Genomic DNA, 22,711 nt, shown 5'->3' with positions numbered 1-22,711 from the left:
CATATGCACTTTTGCCCTTTAGGAAGTCTGCCTGAGGGTTGGCAGAGTTATCTTTTGCTGTGTGGCACATTCCTCCATGCATGTTTCTGAGCACTTGGCAGCAGCGTCTCCTGACAGGAGGGTTGGACTCTGCCCCATTCAGTGCATAAACTATACTCTGTGGTTGGTTTGGGAGCTGTGTGCAGATCCTTGCTCATGGCATGTGACCATTCTTTTCACGAGCATGCTGAAAGCCCAGACACCACATTACCTCTTCAGGAGTTCCATGCCAAAAGTTTTGAACTTGCAAAAATTTTCACTTACCTGTTCAACATTTGTTGTAAAGCAACAAGGTTTTTTTTGTGTTCAGAAATATCTTGTCTTGAATCTGTTTGATATTCTCATGAGACTTGCATACTCTCTCAAATGCTTGTTGTTGTCCCCTCAATATCTCACCAGAGCAGTTCAGATGCCTCCCAACCACTGCAGTGGTTCTTCCTTGTGTTAGTTTCTTCTCTGTTATAATTGCAATCCTGGCATATTGGCAAATCCTTGTTATTTTCTTCACATATTTCTAGTTCCATACACAGTTTGAGCGCATCTGCCTGTGTCTCTATCTCTTACATACACACTGTATCTTCATCTCAATGTTTTTCCCCTGCGGACCTTAAGTTACAGAATATTTGTCTCCTGTGTGTAAAATCTCTACCACTTCTCTGCTGAGGTGACTTGTGTTCTCTTTCATGGGGCCATGAACCTTGTTAAACCTTCCCTAAGAGTATCTCCATGCTGCTGTGACCAGACTGCCTGAAGTCCTGCTGGCCTGATTTGAGGCTGCCTGGCCTGTAGCTGTACCATGGTGCCGCCCCATATGACTGATTAAGACTCAAAAACTGCCACAAAACTGTCTAGAGTCCTGCATGTCTCAGCACAAAGCCGCAATGAAGAACCAAGGATCATCCTGCTTGGGCACATAAGAATAAGATAACGTTTAAGTTTAGTTTATTTGTGTTCCTGCAGCACAAAATAGAAGATTAAAATCAGACCAAAAAAAAAAAAAAAAAAAAAAAAAAGGGAGGGGGGAGTGGGGCAGGGGGGAGTTGTTATGGAATTTAGCTTATCCCATGGTGGAAAGATGAGAAGAGTGTGCAGGGGAGAGAAGGAAGTGTGGCTCATAGGCTGAAAAAAAGGAATGGGCACAATGAAGAAGGGAGAATGGCAGGGTGAAGCAGAAGCTATTTCCGTATTGAACTTTGAGGGGTGAAACAGAAGCTATTTCCATATTGAACTTTGAGGGGTGAAACAGAAGCTATTTCCATATTGAACTTTGAGGGGTGAAACAGAAGCTATTTCCATATTGAACTTTGAGGGTTAAAGGTCCTTACACATAAAATTTGGGGCAACAGGCACACTGCTTGTCTGGGATCACTCTATATGGTGTAAGGAGATCTAGAATTTGCTGCAGGGAATCCATGGAGAATCCTGTTTTTATCCCAATATTAATAGAGTGACATCTCTTCATGTCCTCTTTTATTCCCACTCTTTCCCTATTTATAACACACACAACCCTATTTCTCCAAATCTCACTCATTTAAAATCTGTGGTCCTAGACTTTTCCCAAAGCTATTGTAGGTCACTTTTCTCAAGTTTGCTGATGGATAAAAGCTGTACCAGTGGCAGAAGCTTCTGGACTGGGCAGACAATTCTCTGTTCGCTTGGTTTGAAGTGTGGTATTGCGAGTGCCCATGTGTCTTTTTCCAGTCTCCACTCTGAGAGCAGAGCCAATGCCCTTTTGCTTACAGAAGAGAACATGGGCTACAGGGTATACACAGATTTTCAGACACAAATTTTATTAATTTTACTGCATTGACATGGAAACAGGAAGAAATTTAATTTCAACAAGATAAGGATTTACAATTAAACACAGCGGTAAAAATATCACTGTTATGGCAGGATTTGTATTGCACTGAACTAATTTATGCTTTAAAATTATAAAGGTGCTTTCACATTGTTTCAGTAAAGAAAGTAGAAACGAAAGAAAAACTATTATTTTTAAGCAAGGAAGTTTACTGTGAGGATAATTTTTGGTCTTTTGTGTGGTCTATCTGTGGCTATTAACCTCACAAGGTTATAGTAGCTAGTAGCATTAGAGCTAACAACTAATAGAAGCAGTGCCTGGGCATTTTAAGGCAAGAGGAAGAAGAGTATTTGCACCACCTAGATTAAGGCATCTGATACCCAAATTAAGAGGCTGGCATTTTCAGGTTCCTTCCACAGTTGGGCAGTTAATCTTCCCGTGAGACTATTTAAATCCCACGACTACTTCTGGCTCAGGCACTTCTTATTCTCTACTGACCACTGAGGGACCTTGAAGAGATTTGCTGTTAATTTAGGCATCTGCATCACATGCCTGACATTAAGTAGTGTGCAATTCCCTCTGGTGTCCTTGCTGGAGGTTAGTTGAACCTGCCCCTCCAGATTTCCATGAGCGAGTCCTTGCACACATGAGCGGTGCCCTTCCGAGGAAATGGGGGAAAAACCACAAGGAGAGATCACTTACATAAGGAGTGCCCACCTGCACTTCTTTACAGTTTGAAGTAGGAAATTGTCTGCTATGCTCCTCCTTTCTCTCGTTTGCTAACCCCGTGTCCCTAGAATTTCTTTCTTTCACAGGGAAACTCTTAATAGTGGAATGAATGTATGACCACAGTACGCCAGTAGGCCAATGGTCCTGAGTCTTCAATCAGCATGCAGTTCTCATCGAGGCTCCAGTTGGCTAGAGGCACTCTTCTCCTGGGAAGGCAGGAAGGTATGCCTTGTCTGGAACTGGCTGATTTTGCAGTTCCAAAGCCACCGTCTTTGAAGTATATCCCAAAAGTCAGACTTTCTATGTGTGTGAAGAACAGGTTTTTCCCATGCAGGAGCCTAACCTGACACACTGGTGTCATGGGTTGCCATGTAAACTCTTCTTCTGCACATGATTTACCTGTCCAGAACTAGGGAGGCCTGCTCTCAGTACTGTGCTCGCATCTTTCAGAGGGTCCTGATATTTTTCTAATACAGAAACTTGCATAGCAAATACCAAGGCAATTTTCATTCTGGTCTTGCAGATCTTTTCCAAAGGGCCTTTATTGATTTAGTGGTTTTTTTATTCTTGGAAGGATATGACTTGTCGGAATCAAGCTCCCACTTTTTAGGAGTACATCATCTTGTTGTGCAGTCAGCAAACTTGGTGTGTGCAGTTGCTTGAAAAATTGCACCCACAAAAAATCACAGTGTTCCTGATTAAAACCACACTTTGGAAAAAGTCACCAACTGAATGGTGATATGGCAGACATAAAATTAAAAAGCAAAAATAAAAATGCTATAACTTAGTTATAGCTGTTAGAGAATCATGTTTAAAAATTATTGCACTGTAGGCTAAACAGACAAATTCTTGGGTTAAATGGTCCCAGTAAGATCTTGTGAGATGACCTTTTGCCCCTTAGACTTTTCAATATCATATTCCTCCCTCAGTAAATCTTATTGGATAGAAAAAAGCATGATCATATTTGTCGGAGCCCCATTTAATTCTTGATGTGACCCAGCTATGCAGTTAATCTTTCCTGGAGAACTCATTGATTCTCTTAGTTTAGCAATAGAAAATGCTGTAATCCCAGGGAGCAGTTGACCACAAGAATAGGGATCATACAGTTTTAAGTAGTGGTCGACATAAAGATCTTTAATAATGGCAGGCACTCCTTAAGGCAAAGTAAGTGATGCAAGATTTGCTAACTAATGTTCTGATGTATTTTTACAGTCCGGTAGAGATGTCGTGCTCTGCAGTGGATTGTGTGAATGTTGAACTGACTCTTTCCAATTTTTCACGATAAAGACTTGGGCATTTTTTGCAAAGGTGAGGTGCGACCTGCTTTCGGAAAAAGGTATAAAGATATGCCCTAAATTTTTCTCCAACAAATACATAGATCACAGGATTGATGCAACAGTGGATCATTGATATCGTTTCTGTCACTTGGATTGCTTTCTCCAGTTGACTTTTAAGTTCACAATTTGGGATGAAAAGTGAATTTTGAAATGCATGCAAAAAAGAAGAAATATGGAATGGTGTCCAGAAGATGAAGTAAAAAATCATGATTACAAAAATAAGTCTGACTGCCTTCTGTTTTTTCTCATTCTTAGATCTCAATAGTGTTTTTAGAATTTGTGAGTAACTGAAAATCATAATGAGCATTGGAATAAGAAGTCCCAGGATGTTCATCTTTAAAATAAAAGAGTACTTCCAATTTATTGTGGAATCACTTGGATAATGAGCACTGCAAGTATAGCCTGAACTTTCCTTCTGAGTTTTGTGAAATACTACCCCTGGGACAGAAATTAGAACAGCAACAGCCCAAGTGACAACGCTGGCGAGGATGCCGTAGGTAACTGTCCTGGCTTTCAAAGCAAACACGGCGTGCACTATGGCCAGGTACCTGTCCAGGGTCAACAGGATTATGAAAAAGATGCCACTGTAGAAGCCAAGGAGGTAGACACCTGACAGAATTCGACAGAGCGCCTCCCTGAAAATCCAGTCATGACCTGCATAATAAGCCCAAAACGGGAGAGAAAATACAAACAGCAGATCAGAAATGGCCAAGTTGAGCAGGTAGATGTCAGTCATACTCTTCAGCCTCTTGTATTTTACCAGGATAAGGACAACAAGCATGTTGCCTGTCAGGCCAAATATCACCACTAGAGAATAAAGAGGTGGCAGAAACTTTGCTGCAAAGTGCTTTTCCTCAGTTCCCATGCATGGTGTTGAATCGCCATAGTCAAACTCTGTTGTCAGTGGCCAGTCGGTGAAGTCTGGGGTTTCATTTCCCATGGTGTATTGGTCTGGAAAGGAAGGAACAGACATTAAATTAGAGGAATCTCCAAGCTTTGCAGTGAAGAGAATGAAACATGCTGATGTTCTCTTCTGAAATGAGTTTTGCTGATGAGCACACAAGCATTATTTGTCAAGGTGTGAAAGAGAATTAAATGGTAGACCCCCCAGAAAACTGATTTATACATCTGTGGAGTTACCCTGGTGCATGTTGGAAGTGTGCTGTGTGTCATTTCCCACAGGTACATTGTCATGTTCATTTTTCCTCCTCAGCAGAGATTGTCAGCTGCCTGATCCAGGGGGAGTGGATGGATGCAGTTAATGAGTTGTGGGTAGCTGCGGGCCCTTGTGCTTATCAATAGCTTTCCAAAGGAGTGTAGAAAGCCAGGAAGGCAGCCACAGGAAAGCACAGTGTCTGGCACACAGAGCATAGTCTTGCTTCTCCTTGGGATCTGGCCACAAGCTCATCGTGCCAGTCCATCCTGTAGCCCTTATCCACAGATGACCAGGCACTGGTCAGGTGTAAATGGTGCCTGCAAAGGTGCGGTGACATGGCTGAAAAACAGCTGACTTCAAGCACTTCCTCAAGCTGCTTCAAGTGCCATTCTGGGAGCCCTAATGCCTATGGGAATTAGGACAGTACTAAACTTACCCACCTGTGCTGTTGCGGGTGTGGAAGAATGGAAAGTTGGCAGTGTTGGTCTGGGTTAAAATGGCAAACACTAGGTCTTTTACAGAGCCTAGGGCAGGTGGAGGCAGTGGAAGCGTGATGGTTTCAGATAACTCAGGAATGAAATCGTTGCAGAGTCCTGTAGAGAGAACAGACAGAAAAACACCTTAGCAAATGATGCAAAAGGTGAGAGTTGCTGTTGGAGTGGCCTCTAAATTTGTCTCTGTTGTGGCAGCTTCCTGTCAGCTGAAAGACCTCTCCACTGCTGTTGGGGGACGTAAGGAGTTTTGATTCCTTGTTTCAGTAGCTGTTTACAGCCCTTATTCAGGAGCTGCAAAGTTTTGATTGGTAGAGTGTCTTGGAGGGTGTGCAAAGGCAAAAGGCACATATGGCCATAGCTAAGAGTGTGCACTACAATTCTTAGTGTGATATTGTTCTTCATCCATGGTCAGTCAGTGTTTCCAGTAAGGCAACAATGAGAAAGTGCAGGGGTTGTGCAAACTCTCTGTCCCTTCTGTTTTGGTTTAGGGACTGTTGGAGGGACTGGACATCCCCTGCAAGGACAGGTCTGGGTGTCAGCCCCTCCAGTCTCCAAAGGCTCCCTGGTAGGATTGTGAGCCAGATGCAGAAGCATAGATTTGTGTAACTTGGTCTCTGAAAAGCTCAGGACAACTGTCTCTTTGCAGACCCCCAGAGAACAGAGAAGAATTCCTGTGAGTCCCATGAGAAGCTAGGCAGATGATTTTGTGAAGACGGGTGTCAGAGGGACCAGAAGTGCTCCCTGGTCACTTAGTGAGGAAGCACAACCAATGCCTTTGGTAGCCACTCAAAGAGAGCTACTTGCTGTCTGCTTAAAGGGCTGCTCTGTCTTCCTGTGCCATCGTGACTGATTTTATCAGACACGTCGTGGCAGACCGGTGGCTGCCCATGGCACAGTATTGGTTTTGAAATCAGTCTTTTCCTGGAAATACCATGCCTGCTCTTAGACAAAGGCAACAGAGTGCTCCCCATGGCAGAAGAGTTCAGGCAGTGCATCTGCCCCAGCTTCCTGTGTGATCCCGGGGTGCTCACGCTGTGCACCAGTGTTCACTCCTTTCCTGAATGCAGTTTTTTTCAGTGGTGTGGTCTGCCCTGTGTGATTGCAGGCATCTTTTGCAGAGACCACACTCTCAAAACCACCACCACCACCATTTCATTCTGTCTGCACTTGAGCTCTGCCAGTCTAAATGTCACTGAAGAAATTCAGCCCATGGCTGGAGTGACTGAGAGTCATGCCCCTACTCTGCTTTTTAGTAGACAGTCAATTTAATTTCATGTTGGGCCATTGTGAGCTGCAGGAGGTGAAAGTTTTGAAGTATCTTAAACTCATGTCACCTTATTTAGCTGTTTGAGAGAAGGCTGATTTCCTGATATGTGATTACAGGGTATTCAGGATCCAGAGGACATAAATTTGATTTAGATTTTTATCTTGGTGGATATATGTATAATATAAATAATCTTCTTGAATAAATTTTGCTGGTTATACGGTAGTAAAACAATTTTTTGTGTGTGTATATGCAAAAGTAAATATACAAATGCTTACACTTATATATAGAATCACAGTACTGTAGAATCATAGAATCATTTAGATCAGAAAAGACCTCTAAGATCATTGAGTCCAAACATTAATTTAACACTGTTATGTCCACTACTAACCCATGTCCCTAAGCATCACATCTACACAGCTTTTAAATGCCTCCAGGGATGGTGACTCAACCACTTCCCTAGGCAGCCTGTTCCAGAGCTTGATATCTCATTCAGTGAAGAAATTTTTCCTAATATTTGATCTAAACCTTGCTTAATGCACTTAGCCTTGTAGAACCTTTGTATTTGTATAAAAAGAAATAAACTTTTTTTTTTTTTCTTCCAAGTTTGGAACTTACTTTGAATTGTAAAACTGACAGAAAATTATTGTGGGAGCAACAAAACTAAAGTTAATTGACTCCTTACAGATTTGTCTCCTTTGCTGTCCAAGTCTTGTGTCCTGTGAAGGGTTGACCCCAGCCAGCAGCTAAGGCCCCATCTGATAATGCACTCACTTCCCCACAGCAGGATCAGGGAGAGAATCAGAAGTGCTGAAGGAAGAAAAACTTGCAGGTTGAGAAAAAGGCAGCTGAATAAGAGAATGAAACTGAAAAAACCCACAAGAGGTAATACAAGGACAAATGCTTGCTGTGTTCTACCAAGCAGACAGATGCAGTCTTTGAGAAATGCCTACTCTGGAAAGCCTTCCCTCTGCCTCTAGTTTTATTCCTGAGTGTAACGTTATATGGCACAGAATATCCATTTGGTCAGTTTGGGTCATCTGTCTCAGCTGTGGTCATAAATCTATAAGACATCACCATAAGGGCTGCTGGGATGAAAAGGAAGTACATCCCAGGCAGACCAAGTTCACCTTCCCGCAGCCAAAATTTAGCTCTTGCTCTATACAATTGACAGTGACCCTGGCTAGAAAGACAGCATGTGCTGTGGTTGTTTTGTTTACTGGCTCTGACCTGGTGGGAAATCTCACAGTATTTGTGTGGTCCTCCTTTTCAAAACAAGCACAAAATATTAAGAATATTTTCTGAGATGCTTTTTAAAAAAATGCTTCTCCTTTTCACACGGGTAATATTAGTCACAAAGAACTCTAGAAAACTGACCAGGGTAAAAAATTCTATTGGAAATTACCGATGGCACTTGATTTTAATTTTTTTTCATTTATCTTTTACCATATTTCCCATTTTAATTTTTTGTGCAGAAAGAAGCACCTTCTGCAGAAGCTGTAGCCCTTGGCAGGATGTCTGGTTTTGGCTCCTAAGTTATCTAGTTGTGACATTTCAGAAATGAGTGTGTTATAGCAAAGAAACCTGCAGGTTTATCTCTGTTCTTGTGCTGTTGAAACATAATTGGAGCAATTCTGATTTGAGAACTTGTATTTAATTATTTTATTTATTTCCCTTCTTTTTCTGTCTAAAATTACACATGAATATTCAGAAAGTCTTAATTATTTTCATCTTCTGTAGCGCATGTGGCCATCAGTGCCCACTGTCCCGACCACAGTCCCACTGTTTCTGCATGCATGGGGTAGTTTTGGTTTCTAACAGAAATTCTGAATGGTTTTTGCAAAAGTAGGCAACATGTCAAGCCTAAGGTAGACATATAAGGGAGAACTTACTAATTTATCCTGTGTTTAGCCATGTAAGAGTATCTAAATACATGAACAGTCCAATAAGAGGCTACTGTTGTTTGCCCTTGGAGGACTGCTTATGTTCTGAGTGGCCAAAGGAGCTGGATTCAGAGAGGTTTGGCCAAACAATGGGCCAAATAACAGGACCCTGGAAAAGAGTTCATGCAAAGAATGTCGAGTTATATCTTAGATGGGAGAAAATTCGGTTTGCTGAATACTTGTAAGTTTGTGAGCCCAAATAAATAAATGCAATTTAATTTCTCTAAGCTTCAACAAAGCTGCAATTATGGCAACATCAGTGCTTCTTGCAATGGAGGCGTAGCCCTGAAACATGTCTTTCCAGATTGCTGTATTTTGGTTGTTTTGAGAGAAGCCTCACTAGCTCTTGAGCATTAGTTGCTATCTACAGTGTCACTTTAAGCTAGAAGATGTCTAGGTGCTGATAGGACTATCAGACATTTCCATTTCATTCAAGCAAAGCAGCTCTTGAGTTGCTACAGTGACTTATTTAGGGACAACATTTGTCACAGCCCAATGAGTCTGCTGTGCTCTAGAGGGGATTTGGACAAAGTTTTCCCTCAGAAACCAGGACTTGTAATAACCGCAAGTTACAAGAGCATCTGTGCATGAATGGAGTTCCTTATCTCAAATCTGAATGACCTTCCCAAAGTTCCCTTCACCTTTTTGCAGTTTAAGACAAGATTTCTCTTTTGAAATGTATGAGTGGGTACCACAGCGCTACTGCCCCCGCTCTTACTCTCCTCCTTTCACAAATGCCAGCATTTGGCACACAGAAAAAGAAACTGCTTAATGACTTGTAGTCAGCTTAACAGTGTGTGTCAGCAGCATCTAGGGTGCTTTTTGAGGAGAGAGAAGTGCAATACAGCACTGAGTAATACTGAAACTTAAATAGCAAGAAAATAATACCACATATTCTGACAGTAGGCTTTGCAAGAGAGGTAACCAATGTTTCCTGCTAACAGCTCTACCTCTCTAACTTTGCCTTTGACTTTCTAGGAGGAGCAGAACTACAGAGAAATCTGTGCACAGGCACCTGCACTTGCTTGGAGAGCAAGCATAAAAGTAAGAGCTTTCCCTGAGTTACCAGGAAAGATGAAGGAAAAGATGGAAGTGTAAACTAAATACTCTGTGTAAGATTCTGAACTGATAGTTTCCCTCAGACACAACTTTTCATGTGGTAGTGACCACAGGATTTCTTTCTAGGAGTTGACTGGGTAAAGAGCCCCTTCCAAAATTAAACCTTACCAGGGAAACCTCTTCCTCTTTTCTAACAGCCGAGCATTAGAAACATTCAGAATTACTTGCCTCCTGTCTGATAGGGCTTTTTTTTCAACCCTGTAAAACTTGGAAAGTAAAATATATTCTGGGCTCAAAAGAGCAGGCTTGATTTTCTGTGAGCCCTCAGGATCTGAATGTTTACATTCCCCATGAAAAACAGAAAGGCAGTCTGGCAAAAATTCCAAGCTTTTCTGCTGTTAAATAGAGTCAGTCTATGGATTTCAAGACAAAAGAAGTAAGATGTTTTCTTAGCTAAACAAAATATACAGTAAAGGAATATCATAAGCACCGAAAATCAGCATTCTGAGACAGAGAATATCCTCCAAATCACAAGCATATGTATACATGGGCTCTCCTCTTGTGTAAGCTAACTTCTGGACTAGTATGTCTGTTAGAGTTTTCTTGCTGCGGTTTGGTTTGGGTTTCTTTTTTCGGTATCTGGTAAAACATCGAATTCAGAGTAATTCAAGCAGCAGTTGTAGTCACAACCATTCTGAGGATGAACTCAAGTGCAAAATGGAAGGCTGATCGTTTGGAGTGGAGATTGCCAGCATATGCCATAAGTTCATGTGACGTCCTGTTATTGCTCCAAGGGTCTCTCACTGAGAGGTTCAAGCCCCCTGCTCTGTTGCTGTCAACAGTTCCAGGCAAATGACAGTGCAATTCTCCCAAGAATGTAAAAAAAAAAGAAAAAGGATTTGTAGGCTATTGTGGCTTTTTTGCTGATATACAAGTGGCAAGTCTCATTTATCCAAGCAGAGGAGCTCACCCTTTTTTGAGCGTGAGTAGAAAAATTCCACTGTAGTACTGATGATTTTTATTCATGTAAAACGTCATTATCAAAAATTGCAATCTTGATATAAAACTGATATCTCATTGAGATATAGTTGAGATATGCAGTAAAGACTTTCTAATGTGGTGACTCAGAGACATCACATTAAAAAGAAGGCCCAATCCCAATATCCCTTTAAAACACAATAATGAAATAATGAAAAAACATGTTTAACAGATTAAATGTTTGAATAACATAGAGAAACCGTGTGATAAGATAGAGATGGAGAACACCTGCCGACTGCATCTGACAGAGCAAGGTGTGACTTAGATATGGAAAGTCTAGGTTAAGTATGAAAGATTTCATGTCTGACCAATTTTATCCTTAGCAGAATGCAACTTCAAGCTATCAATCTCCTAAAACTGCTTCAAAACCAAGACTCAGTATGTTTCTGGTACAAAAAGCAATTATAGTTTTCTATACCAATTGTCCAGTTGAATTCTCTACTTTCACATTTAGCCTTATCCCAAGCTGTAAGGTAGTTACAAGACCAAATTGTTCCCAAAGATATTATCTCTGCTTCAATGTCTGCTCTACTGCCACTGTCATTAGACACATATGGTCCCCACTTAGTGAATTTCTCTTATATATTTAGACATTTAGATGTAAAGATAAGGAAAAAAAAATCAGCTACTCACTGTTTCATCAAGCTGGTCTAACTGTGGGTTCTTCTTTGTGAACAAGCACATATCTGAAAATAGGAAACAGCACTTCCTGTGACATATTGCAAAAGGGGGGTAAGTTTCTTCTTCTCTGAAGAAGTTTGGTTTCCAGAATGAGGTCAGAACTGGTGGATGAAGACTTTATGAATGCCAGCTTGCTCTGCTCCAGCTGGAACTGGAGCAGTCAGTTTCTGTACCACTCCGTCTCTACAGGGTTACGACTGGCTGGCTTAATTCCATAAAATCCCATTCTCAGGTCAATAAGTATTTCTACCTGCCCTGGAAACATCTAATCTCAATTTACTCTCTTCCAGTTTGAATCCACTGCTCCTTGTCCTGTCACCCCATGCCCTTGTAAAAGGAACCTTCTCAGGTTTACAAACCAGTTTCCACAAATTAGTGGATGCTTGCAAAATGAACGTAACTGTATTGATTCATCTCGTAAATGTGGTAAGGCAAATACAATAATATCTGTGAAGGACTCTGAGATTAGCCTGACAGAACTAGAGGGAACTGCAGAACTCTACAGCCTGAGAAGGGCCTGGATAGTGTAAAGGGAACTGCAGTTCCCTCGTGATCGTGTCTGTAGCTCTGTAAACTCTGTCTCCAAAGCAAAGTACTGTGCTGGGGCAGGGCTCTCATCTGTCGTAACTGCTGGTTCTTGATCTTCACATCGATTCTTGGAACATGAGGATCACAACAGCAGAGGCTATCTATGAAAATCTTAGTGTAAGTAGAAAGGGAAGGTGCTTAATTTGTGTAGTAGAATTAGTCACTTTAGGGTGGGTAGGATAAAATCTGCTCTAAGTGCCTCACTGCCTCGACGAAACTTTTGCCTGTCCTGTGATAAGCTTGCAGATTCCAGTAGTATTTGTGGCACAGGACCTGGCATCTCTGCAATGCAAGTATTCCCTGATTTTGCTTCTCAGGTGTCTGCAGGACTGCTCAGTGAAACTGAACCCGAAAGATGCAAATGGCTCCAAATAGTCTTCAGTCTTCTCCAAGACTGGCCTCACAGTCCTGTGCACCAACCTGGGAGACCCTGCTGTGTTTCTGAGAAAACAGAAACTCTCCCCATGGAGAGTCCAGCAGCTTGAAGACAGCTTGGTAGCCACACTACACAAACTTACATACATAATAATCTGATTTTAGTCATCTTCTAACAAGTTTTACTTAGGGGTGAAGACACCACTTCCTTCATAACTTCTATAGAGAAAACAGAAGAATACACAGTGCTTCAGATAAGTCATCAGACCTCTTTTCACAGTCCACAGCAAACTAACCACACACAGAGTCTGTGGTACTACAGACTTCAAATTCTTCTCCACCCTCAGCAAAAGAGGATGATTGTGGTATTTTCTGTACTGTAGTAGATTGACATTTATTGCACCTTCTTTATCTCTTATTTAATTTTCAGGTAGTACTAATTGCTGTCTCCTAATGGGAATGGAAGAGCTAGCTTACAGCTTTGTCACGAAGGAGATATTTCACACCTGCTCTGTCAGTTGAATTGTTGTAGATAAGTTGTTTGTGCCACTGTGCAAAACAGTCTCAGCAAGAGTGACAGGAAGCCAAGTCCATCTGTATTTGTAAAGCTCTCAGATCACATTGCAGGAGTTGTTTTACATTTAGCACATGCAAAATGGCTTGTCATTCTTCTTGGAAAGATTGTGCAAGTGTTAAGATGAAAGCAAGCCACAAGTAAGTGATAAAGCTAACTTCAACAAAAAGGTTGCGTGAGCAAGAGAATTTACAGGAGAACTGATACTTCTGCCTCAGTTGTAAAGTATGCTGAGATAAAGGCCTACATAAAGACTTACTTGAATCCTAGGATTAAAAAAAAAGTATTTCATTGCCTAAAGTGCACTTGGTTTCACCTGAATTCTCAAAACCTAACTATCACTTGTTAGTGTGGGGAGTTAACCTTGTACACCGGTGCTCCATTTTACAAGATTTCATCAAGTCACACTGTATCTTCAATGCTTTTGGATACTGGAGAAGTTCGCTGTCTATTACTGTTTTTCAGACTGTCCAGGGACCATTTCTTGTCTCCTAGTTGTTCATATGTTAAATACTAAAATGCTTATGCATATGCAATGCATATGTTAAACATTAAATTCTCGCACAGTGCTCACCACTGGCACTTCCAAATTGCCTCCCTCTACACATTTCAGTGAAAAGACTGCCAGGGAAGTCCAAGCCCTCCCAGCCTGTGTTTTTTTAATCTGAAATCAGGGTGGCTCTCCTCCTGGGGTATAACCTAACATTTTCTCTGCCTGAGAAAGAAGCTTGAAATATTAGGGCCGAAGGCTCTGTACATGAGCCACAGCCTGGAGAAGCTGTATCAGAACGCTGTGACAAGTGAAAACAGTTTGTCAGCTAGCTTGAGAATCAATGTGAAGGAGGACAACAGGATGACTCAGTGGGGGAGACAGACTGAGCAGCTGACACTGGAGTGCCCTGGGATGGGTGAGAGACGACACCTGATTGTCTTCTTCATGCCACAAGAAGGAAAGGAACTGCTGGCACAGAAGGAGAGAGAGCAAGCTGCTGGGCACAGGGGTCATCTAAGGGCCACCAGGGTGGTGAGCAGACCTCTGAGATTTTCAGGCTCTTAAAGAAACTTAAAGTTAGGCACGCTTCAGAGCTTAGTGGTGTTATGAGGTCATTTCAGCAGAAATTGCAAACCACAGGAAGTTTTGTATCTCACTTCTGGGTTGATTTATTAATGCATTTGGGATTTGCACTGGATAATGTATTTTGGTTATAACGTATTTCTAGTTAAGAAGAGCAAAACCCACACAAGGTATGAAGCAGAAGATGGTGTGAGGTGTGTTTCTGTGGCCAAGATTCTAGTGTAAGGACTACAAATAGTTGTAGTGTGTGGCCACGAATGACCAATGTCATTGATTTTGGCAATCCCAACCATCCTCCTTTATAACTTGAGCTTAAATAAGAGAAGGAGGTAATATATACTTCTTACCTGGATCTTTTTAACTCTGATGTCAAACCCTGGAAAATATTATGGAAATTCCCAATGAGTGCTGTATCCTGCCATACTGAATTTAGTGGTGGATCTCAAACATGTGACATGTTTCTCATGATCCTAGCCTGGGGAGTGGGCCAAATAGAGAATATCTGAAATTCAGTATCACACCTTCTTAAGTTTGGGCTGTCCCATGGTAAGTCAATAGAACTGAGGAACACTGTGAAAGCTCTGAACTTGGCAATCATAGGCTGGAGAAAAGCCAGATGGAATCACAAACAGCACCACAATATACATAATTACTTTGCTTTTCTAGCTGTCAGTGCTCCTTTGCAGTGCTTTGCACAGTATTGGCATACTTCATTTACTATAAAGGACTGGGAGGTGTTTTTGAGGATGTGCACATTTGGCCAGGAGTAAGGTCAGACCTGGATAAGGTCACAGTGCTACAGGCAGGAGAGGACAGAGAGACCTGAGACACAAAAGTCTGTGAAACATGTTAGATGAAAATCAACAGCTAGAAAGCTCAAGCCCTTCAGAACACACACAGTTTAGAACCAGGTAGGGAAATGTTACTAAATGTGAAAAGTGGTATTCAGTAGTTTAACTGGCAATATGACATCAGTGGTTTCAATATAGCTTGGTCTCTGGAGAAACAATAATTGCTTTAGATGTGCAGCATCTCATTAGAAAATCTGTTCTACAAACAGCAATAATTTCCTTATTCCATCCTCTTCTGACTAGTGATCATGTTTCCACTAATTTAGTGGAACAAGATTGAGCTATATATCTTGGCATATATATTCACAGTATCACACTCAGCCCCAGGAAATCCAGGTGATATTAAATATTACTGTTTCTTGGTGGGTTTGCAGTGGTATTTGCAGCTGGCAGCATCTCAGCACATGAAAACCTACTGAGCTGGTTATGAGTAGGTTGCAAAATTTCCTTTACCAATTTTACTGTGTGTCAGAATCTTGAAACTGAGGAAATAGTGCATCTGCTACCTGCCTTATTCCAAATTATTACACCTGCAGTGAAAAGTAAATTGTCGTTGACAAGTTTCTACCTGAAAAAAAATGTATAATCAAAGAAATGACACTACCAGCTCGTTATCATCCTCTGAATGCAGTGCTCCAATGTAGTGCTCTTTTCCAGAACTCTTTCAGTGCATACAACTGCAAAAATTTTTGAATATTGTTTAGTGTCTCCATTGATTCTTTCCATCACATATAAGAGTAACATAAAGTCTTGTGGTCCAAACCATTAAACATGTTAAAATTTCATGTTTAGAGAAGAGGCACAATGCTTCTGGGTGCTCTGTTTTGTACAAGTGCTTTCGGGTGATGCTGGGTGTATTTGCGCCTCTGTTCTAGTAGTTCTTACAAAAAAAGGGGCAAAATAACTACATGTATTATTCCTTTTCGCAGCCACATCATAAAGAGGAGTGACCTACTGAAGGGAAAAGTGTCCTCAGAATCTGCAATCTGGGTCTGTAAGAGATTTCCTGTGCTTGGGCAGAGGCTGTGGGGCTTGGATGTACGCTCCTGAATTCTTAAACACCAGTCTTTTAAATACAGCAGTGGAAGATGAAGGACTCTTCAGTGAGCCCAGCAAAGCACATTTTTTATTCTTTGGTTAAGGCTTCACATATCATTTGGGCTAAATTCTGCTACCACACACACAGATAGAGGATTATTTCAGTAAAAGCTGTACAAAAAAAAAAAAAAAAAAAAAAAAAAAAAAAAAAAAAAAAAAAAAAAAAAAGAGAGAGAGAGAGAGAGAGAGAGAAGAAACCAGAGTTTGACCCTTGTCTTGCCTGGAGAGAATCTTACTGCTCATTGGGAAAGTGTTAGTGGGTGAGGGCTGGTCAGACAACATGTCCATTATCCCTTCTTCACAAAACATCAGTTAAAGCAGAATATATAGATATAAGTTCTGTTTCTTCTCCCTTTCCTTATCTGAAAGATCAACAGGTAAAATGATGGTAAGTGTCACTGAATATTTTAAACAGAAATATTTTCATCCAAACTGCAAAAGTCTGGCCGCGGGGAGACGATACCTGACCAGAGATGCTAACCCATGCATTTTTTCAATCATTGAAGTCCCCATGCAGTCCAAAAAACTGCACAGAAATGCACAACCATAGAGTTTTGTTTCTAAATAGAAGTTTTCTGAAAAGTAAAATAATATAATAATTGAGTTGCAGGGCATTTCTTATCCAATGGGGAATAAAACCTAGAAATGTTACTTATGCTATCTATAATAAAAGAAAGAAGCATTTTCTACATCATACAGTTAATAGCAAGAATATTTTGGCACCAAGGTGGGTTTTTTAGCATGTTTTTTGTTTGTTTGTTTGTTTGTTTGTTTGTTTTTTTAAGGAAGGATAAAACCATGAAATTATATTTTCAGAAGGAAAGGTAGAATTAGGAAAATATTTTAAAATTTTATTACCTTAACAAAAAAAAACCCCAAACAACAACAAAAAAACAAACAAACAAAAATCACACAAAAAACCTAACAAACAAACAAAAAAACAAACCAAAACAAAAAAAAACCACAAACAAAACAACAAACAACCCCAAAAAACCCCTTTAACAATATCCAGGCTGTGTTTTCCCTGATTTCAGGTGTTCTCTTGATTAACTTTTAAAAATATGTTTGCAGTAAAACTAACTCAATATAAATATATAAATGTTATCTTTTCCCTGAGAATTTTTACTGGGGTTTGGAGAACAAACTTCCTCAGCGGAAAAGTGGAGATAAAACTTATTTTGCTGAAGAGCTTCAGGGTGCCTCTCAATTCCATCAGATGCATTTTATGTGATACCCACTCAAAAACAAGCAAACTCAAAGTTTTCCTACCCTAATCAAGGCTTGTGATTCATTAGGCAGACTATCAAGAACCAAGACAAAAAAGGTGTAGCTAATTTATAATAATGAATAATGTAGTTTATTCAAATAAAGCATTTTTTAAATGGCAGAAAATAAAGACATTTGGGAAAAGAGATGGAGCCTACTTTGCTACAGGTCATTTTTTGATGGTTACATTTAGGAGAGAGCTCTGGAGGCACAGAGTTGGAGCTCCCACAGCTCCAGGTATGGTGCAGAGCCCCCACCTGCTCTGAAGACAACGTTTTCAGGCGTAGGAGCCTCCACGTGTGACCAGTACTGGGGACACCTGGAGCCATTGCTTTGTTAGTTTTGGAGGCATTGCTACCAAAGGCTTCTCTGGGTGGCAGCAGTTCCAAGGATTCCAGGGCTGCGCCCCTGGGACCATCCCGCAACAAACAGGGTCCTTGAGCTGAGGGGGTTTTTCCTCTTGGAGCTGAGGCAAAGGGGAAATTGTGACAGTGTCTGAGGTGATTCCCTCTTTGCAATATGAAACAAACCCATGCCTGTCCACTTCCCCACTTTCCAGAGGGCTGTCACACACTTGTCCCAGGGATGTAGGGTTCCAGCTTCCACGGGGCAGAGCATGCTTGGGGGTGAGACAGAAGCGATGCTATAGTCAGAAGAGAAAATAGGTACTAGAGGAAGCAGCCTGCTCGCTGAAGTGTATTAAAGGAGCTCTAAAACTTAACTAAAAATTATTCTGTGGCAATGTATGGTCACCATTTTACAAATGCACTGGTTTTCTTGGGAAATCCACGTCACAAGTTCTCATGTGGCAGTTCACGGCGTGCCCCAACAGGAGGCACAGGCATACTGCATCTCACACACGGTGCAGCAGGACCACAGCAGACCTTCGGCCAGCCCCTCACACCAGCAGAAGGTGGCTCAGGGGTGCTCACAGGACCCCTGCGCTGTCAGACCAGCCGGAGAGCTGGCTGGGTGCCGAGAACGACTGTCCAGCCCCGGCACCTCCGGCAGGGCTGGAGAGGACACGGCCACAGGACTGAAGGAGTCCTTTAAGATGGGCCTTGAACGTCACGCCAGCGAAGGCGTAGATGATGGGGTTCAGGCAGCAGTGGATGAAGGAGATGGTTTCTGTCAGCTGCAGGGCCAGCGCTATCTGGGAGCTCGCCTTGCAGTCATTGATGACGTGCAGGCTCTGCAGAGAGTCCAGGAAGAGCGCGATGTTGAAAGGAGTCCAGAAAAGGAAGAAAACGATGACGATGATGAAGATCATCTTGATCGCCTTGACCTTGTTCTGGTTTTTGCATTTTTGCAGGTTTTTTAGTATCTGAGTGTAGCAGAAAACGAGGATGCTGAAGGGAATCAAGAGGCCCAAGATATTGGCTGCAAACTGAGAAGCAACCTTCCAGGCATTGTCACCTGGGGGATATGTGGGGACACACTGCAAAGCCTGCTCGACCTCCAGCTCCTGGCTGAACATGATGTTGGGCACAGAAGCCAAGCCAGCCACCAGCCACAGGATCAAGCTGATAATTACGCCACAAGTGGCTGTCCGTATCCTCATGGCATAGACAGCATGGACAATTGCTATGTACCTGTCTACGCTCATGAGGGTTATAAAGAAAATGCTGCTATAAAAACCTGTGTAGTAAATACCAGCCATTATCTTACACATGGCATTGCCAAAAACCCACTGGTCTGAAGCGTAGTGGGCTTGGAAAGGGAGGGGCAAAACAAAGAGGAGATCAGAGGCTGCGAGGTTCAGCAGGCAGATGTCAGTCATGGTTGTCAGCCTTTTCCTGGTCAGGAGAACCCAGAGGACCAAGGAGTTTCCCAGGAGGCAGAAGACAAACACAAGGCAGTAAAGAATTGGCAGAAAGAGGGATTTAAACCTGCGAAAGTTGTTTCCTTCGTTACAAGGAGCAGTGTTTTCATCGTATCCGTAGTCATATTCTGTTGTGCCAAGGAACTGGCTGGTGGGATTCATCTCAGATACCTGTGCAGGAAAGAAAAATGGTTAAAAATGTCTGGCTGTCCTGGAACAGCACTCCCACCATGGCTTCTGCTCCTGTCTCTGCGGTGTTGAGCCTGTGGGCCAGCCTTCAGGCAGAGGAGCCCAACAGAATGCAGTCTTGGTCTCAGACTGCACGAGGAGAGCTGTACCACCCAAAGGGCTGCCCTGCAGCCTGCTGATTGTTCCTACACCTGTGTAAGTGTGAGCACTGGGATGCTCTCTGTTTCCCTGAAACTGTTTTAGTGCCAGTGGACCAGTCCCTTGTCACTACAATGACAGGGAAAAATTCAGGTCTCTGAAAAGTTATTATGATAAAACAAACCCAACAAATCCTGCATCTGATCTAAGGATCTCAATTTTCTTGTGCCCCCTGGGGTGGGGAAGCTTTTTCCCTGTAGCATGAAGACCTTCATAAAAGTGTTTTTCCTGATGAAGCTCTCACCAAGCAGCATAACCTCATTTTTAGCAGAGTTGATCAGGGCTAAGTACAGGCACAGAGTGCAGAGACATGCAAGCTACTTTTCCATGGGTGGGTCCTGGATACAAAAAGCTCTGCAGCAACAAGGAGTTCACAGGGCTGCACAGTAACCCTTGCAGCGCCAACCTCTGAGCTGCCACTGACCTCCAGGGCAGCTGGTGAGCAGCTTGGCTATGCCTTTTGCCACAACACAGCAGCTTAATGCTCCTGCCTGTTCTGTCCAACTTCAGTTTTCTAGTGTAGAGAAACCCAAAACTTTGGCGGGAGTGGTTTCTCTCTCTCATTTCTGCAGAATTGCAGTGAAGGCAGCCTCAAAATAGTAAAATAATCTGATACGCTCTCCAAGGGTGAGTCAGTGCTTTAGCCACCTTTTTTTTTTATTGTTTCAGATGTCAGTTCATGACCCTATAAAAGCGGATTGGTTTTCCAGACTTGAGTGTTCACGTTCTATGAGGTGATGATTCTTTCAAAAGAGTTTGGTTTTTCACTACTAAGACATCTGAAAGTTTAGGCTGTGCTGCACCTGGCTTGCACTTGCTTATAGGTTGACCACATCTTGAAAGAGCTTGAAAGACACAGAGTTTCCAGGAAAAAAGAATAATTTGTAATAATTATTGCTGTTAAGATGAAGCAATAGCATGGGTGGAAGTGATTAATTCTATAGAAGCAGAGGGTGTGCTCTCCTGAATTAAAAATTAATGCCTGAATATACAAAATGAGAGAGAACAGTGGGACTTCTTGTACTGATAGGAGGGAATCACAATTCACCCCTTCTTGCCTGGCTGTGGCACCTGTGGGGGGAACAGAACAATCTGTGTGTACAGCCCAGAGGAGCGCCAGTGTCCGTCCTCTGCTCCAGGCATGGATGCTGCTCACGCCTCACTGACCTGCCTCAGCTTTCCTTGGGGCACCAGAACTGCTTCAATTGGTGTGTGCAATGCAGACAAAACTGACAAACACAGCATTCAACCCCACAGAATTCCTTGCTCAGAAATAACAAATATTTGAGAGAAAAGCCATGCTGCAACCCACACCGACAGTGTAATTCTCTCCTATATTGAGCTCTTAGCTGTAGTTAGGACATCTGCATTATTAATTTTAACTTTGCATAAGGCATAAATCTTCAAATATTTAGTTGGTGAGCCACTAGATAATGGCTCTTCTTGCAGCAAGAAATAAAGGTAGAAAATATTTCCTGCTAATGCTTTTGATGTGTGAAACTGACATGCCGTGACTAAGTGATGCAGCGCTGGCTCTCGTTTCTCGATTGTCTGTCAAGGTCCTCTTAAAAGCAGTTCAGAGATTCAACTACGGAAACTAAAAAATATTCAAAAAACAATTAATTCTGTATTTTATATATATATGTGTGTGTATATATAGATAGATAGATAGATAGGTATGTAGATATACATAAGCATAGATTTATAGCTATAAAGCATCTACTTCCAGCAAAATTCAAGTGTTTTTCAAGGGCTGAACACAGACTGGAGACTTCAGACCACCCTTACACCATTAATGCTTCAACAGCTCCCAACCAGGCCACAGCATTTTCCATTTCCCTCCCTCTCCACATCACTCAGCAGAACAGCCAAACTGATAAAGCAGTTTTACAGAAGCTATCAAGAGAGAGGCGGCTGCCGCAGGTCCCCTGGGTGGCACAACCAGCCCGGCAACAGCACACTGAGTACGGATGGACTTTACCTTTGGCAGCAGGCAGCCCCCACTCTCTCAGATGGCCCTGGCCCCCTTCTCCTCGTCCCCTGCCGCTGGGGCTCAGGGGTTTCCAGGAGGTTTACTTCACCTTCACTTCACTTGTGCAGACGGCTGAGATCTGGTGATATGCGGCTGTCGAATGGGCAGCTGCCAGACACAGGATGGGCTTGGAGGCAAAGAGAAGATTTTTTATCTGTGGTAAACAGGAAAAGAGTGAGAGGGCTATCAGGCACCTTCTGTGAAACAAAAATAAAGTACATCTCTTCTTTAACATGGTAACGGGTAGCATTCTTTTTAACGTGTTTGCTAAACCCTCCTTCTTTACAGCCTGCCCTGATTTGAGTGAAAAATTTAAAAGTTCAGCTGTCTCCATCATAGGAGACACCCTAATAAATTTGCAGCTTTTTACCAAAGCTGATATATAATTTTAATTTTCTTCAGCTAGAAACAACTTGTATACTGCAGTCCATTTATAACCCTCCCCATTAAAAACTTATTAGCATTTTGAACGAAAGAAGAACTCACAGCTACTGATACCACTTTGCCATAAGTTTTTAATCAGTTCTTATTTAGTGGGGATATTTCAGTTTCTTTGCTACCTTGGTGTTTTTTCAAGTTTATGTTGGTGACTTGAGGATGGAAAAGGACAAAATATTGAAACAAAGACAGGCTTGAAAATTTTTATTTTATTCAATTGCTTTCAATTTCCTATGTTTAGTGCCACACTAAAACTGTGAATTGTGGGGATTTATAAGTCAGACAAATGATACACTTTTTATTCATTAATCTCAACAGACACAATTTTCCTGACTTTTAAGAGCACAAGGAATGCCAGAGGTTCACTCAAGAGGCCCCAAACAAGTATGAGTCAGATCCAAAACACGATTTTTACTGAAGTTATTCACATGTTCTATGGTTGCAGTTCCAGCCCAAAGTACCTTTACAGGTTGCTGATCGTTGTTGCATAAGTGAGTAGTGAAAGAGTCTCGAAGAGAAGAAAAGCTAAATGTAGCAGGCAGAAAGATGAAGAAAAGTGAGAAAACAGGCTGGAGGAAAAAAAGAGTAATATAATGAAGGACCTGGGACCAGCCAGTAGCACAGTCAGATAAAAACCTGACCCATGAGGTATTCAAAATACTAAGAG

General features: G+C 42.0%; 2 protein-coding genes across 3 annotated transcripts; both read right to left on the bottom strand.

The window, feature by feature from the left end:
• Nucleotides 1-3,395: 3,395 nt before the first annotated feature.
• Nucleotides 3,396-5,646, bottom strand: LOC120753627 (C-C chemokine receptor type 1-like). Of its 2 annotated transcripts, none has more exons than XM_040066028.2 (2): nucleotides 5,500-5,646; nucleotides 3,396-4,854 (listed from the first exon to the last, which is right to left on the bottom strand). In XM_040066028.2, the coding sequence occupies exon 2, from the start codon at nucleotides 4,841-4,843 to the stop codon at nucleotides 3,773-3,775; it is 1,071 nt and encodes a 356-aa protein (XP_039921962.1). In that variant the 5' UTR covers nucleotides 4,844-4,854; nucleotides 5,500-5,646; the 3' UTR covers nucleotides 3,396-3,772. The 2 variants fall into 2 exon arrangements, with proteins under 2 accessions (XP_039921962.1, XP_039921973.1); XM_040066039.1 differs by having other exon boundaries at nucleotides 5,496-5,621.
• Nucleotides 5,647-18,293: 12,647 nt separating this feature from the next.
• On the bottom strand, nucleotides 18,294-21,681 carry LOC120756660 (C-C chemokine receptor type 8-like). The gene is made up of 2 exons (XM_040073206.2): nucleotides 21,556-21,681; nucleotides 18,294-19,358 (listed from the first exon to the last, which is right to left on the bottom strand). The coding sequence occupies exon 2, from the start codon at nucleotides 19,347-19,349 to the stop codon at nucleotides 18,294-18,296; it is 1,056 nt and encodes a 351-aa protein (XP_039929140.1). The 5' UTR covers nucleotides 19,350-19,358; nucleotides 21,556-21,681.
• Between the last annotated feature and the right edge of the window lie 1,030 nt (nucleotides 21,682-22,711).

Source organism: Hirundo rustica, chromosome 1, assembly GCF_015227805.2.
Source record: "Hirundo rustica isolate bHirRus1 chromosome 1, bHirRus1.pri.v3, whole genome shotgun sequence".
In the NCBI taxonomy this organism is placed as follows: domain Eukaryota; kingdom Metazoa; phylum Chordata; class Aves; order Passeriformes; family Hirundinidae; genus Hirundo; species Hirundo rustica.
The sequence above is the reverse complement of the archived record's forward strand: the minus strand, read 5'-3'. Positions and strand labels throughout refer to the sequence as shown.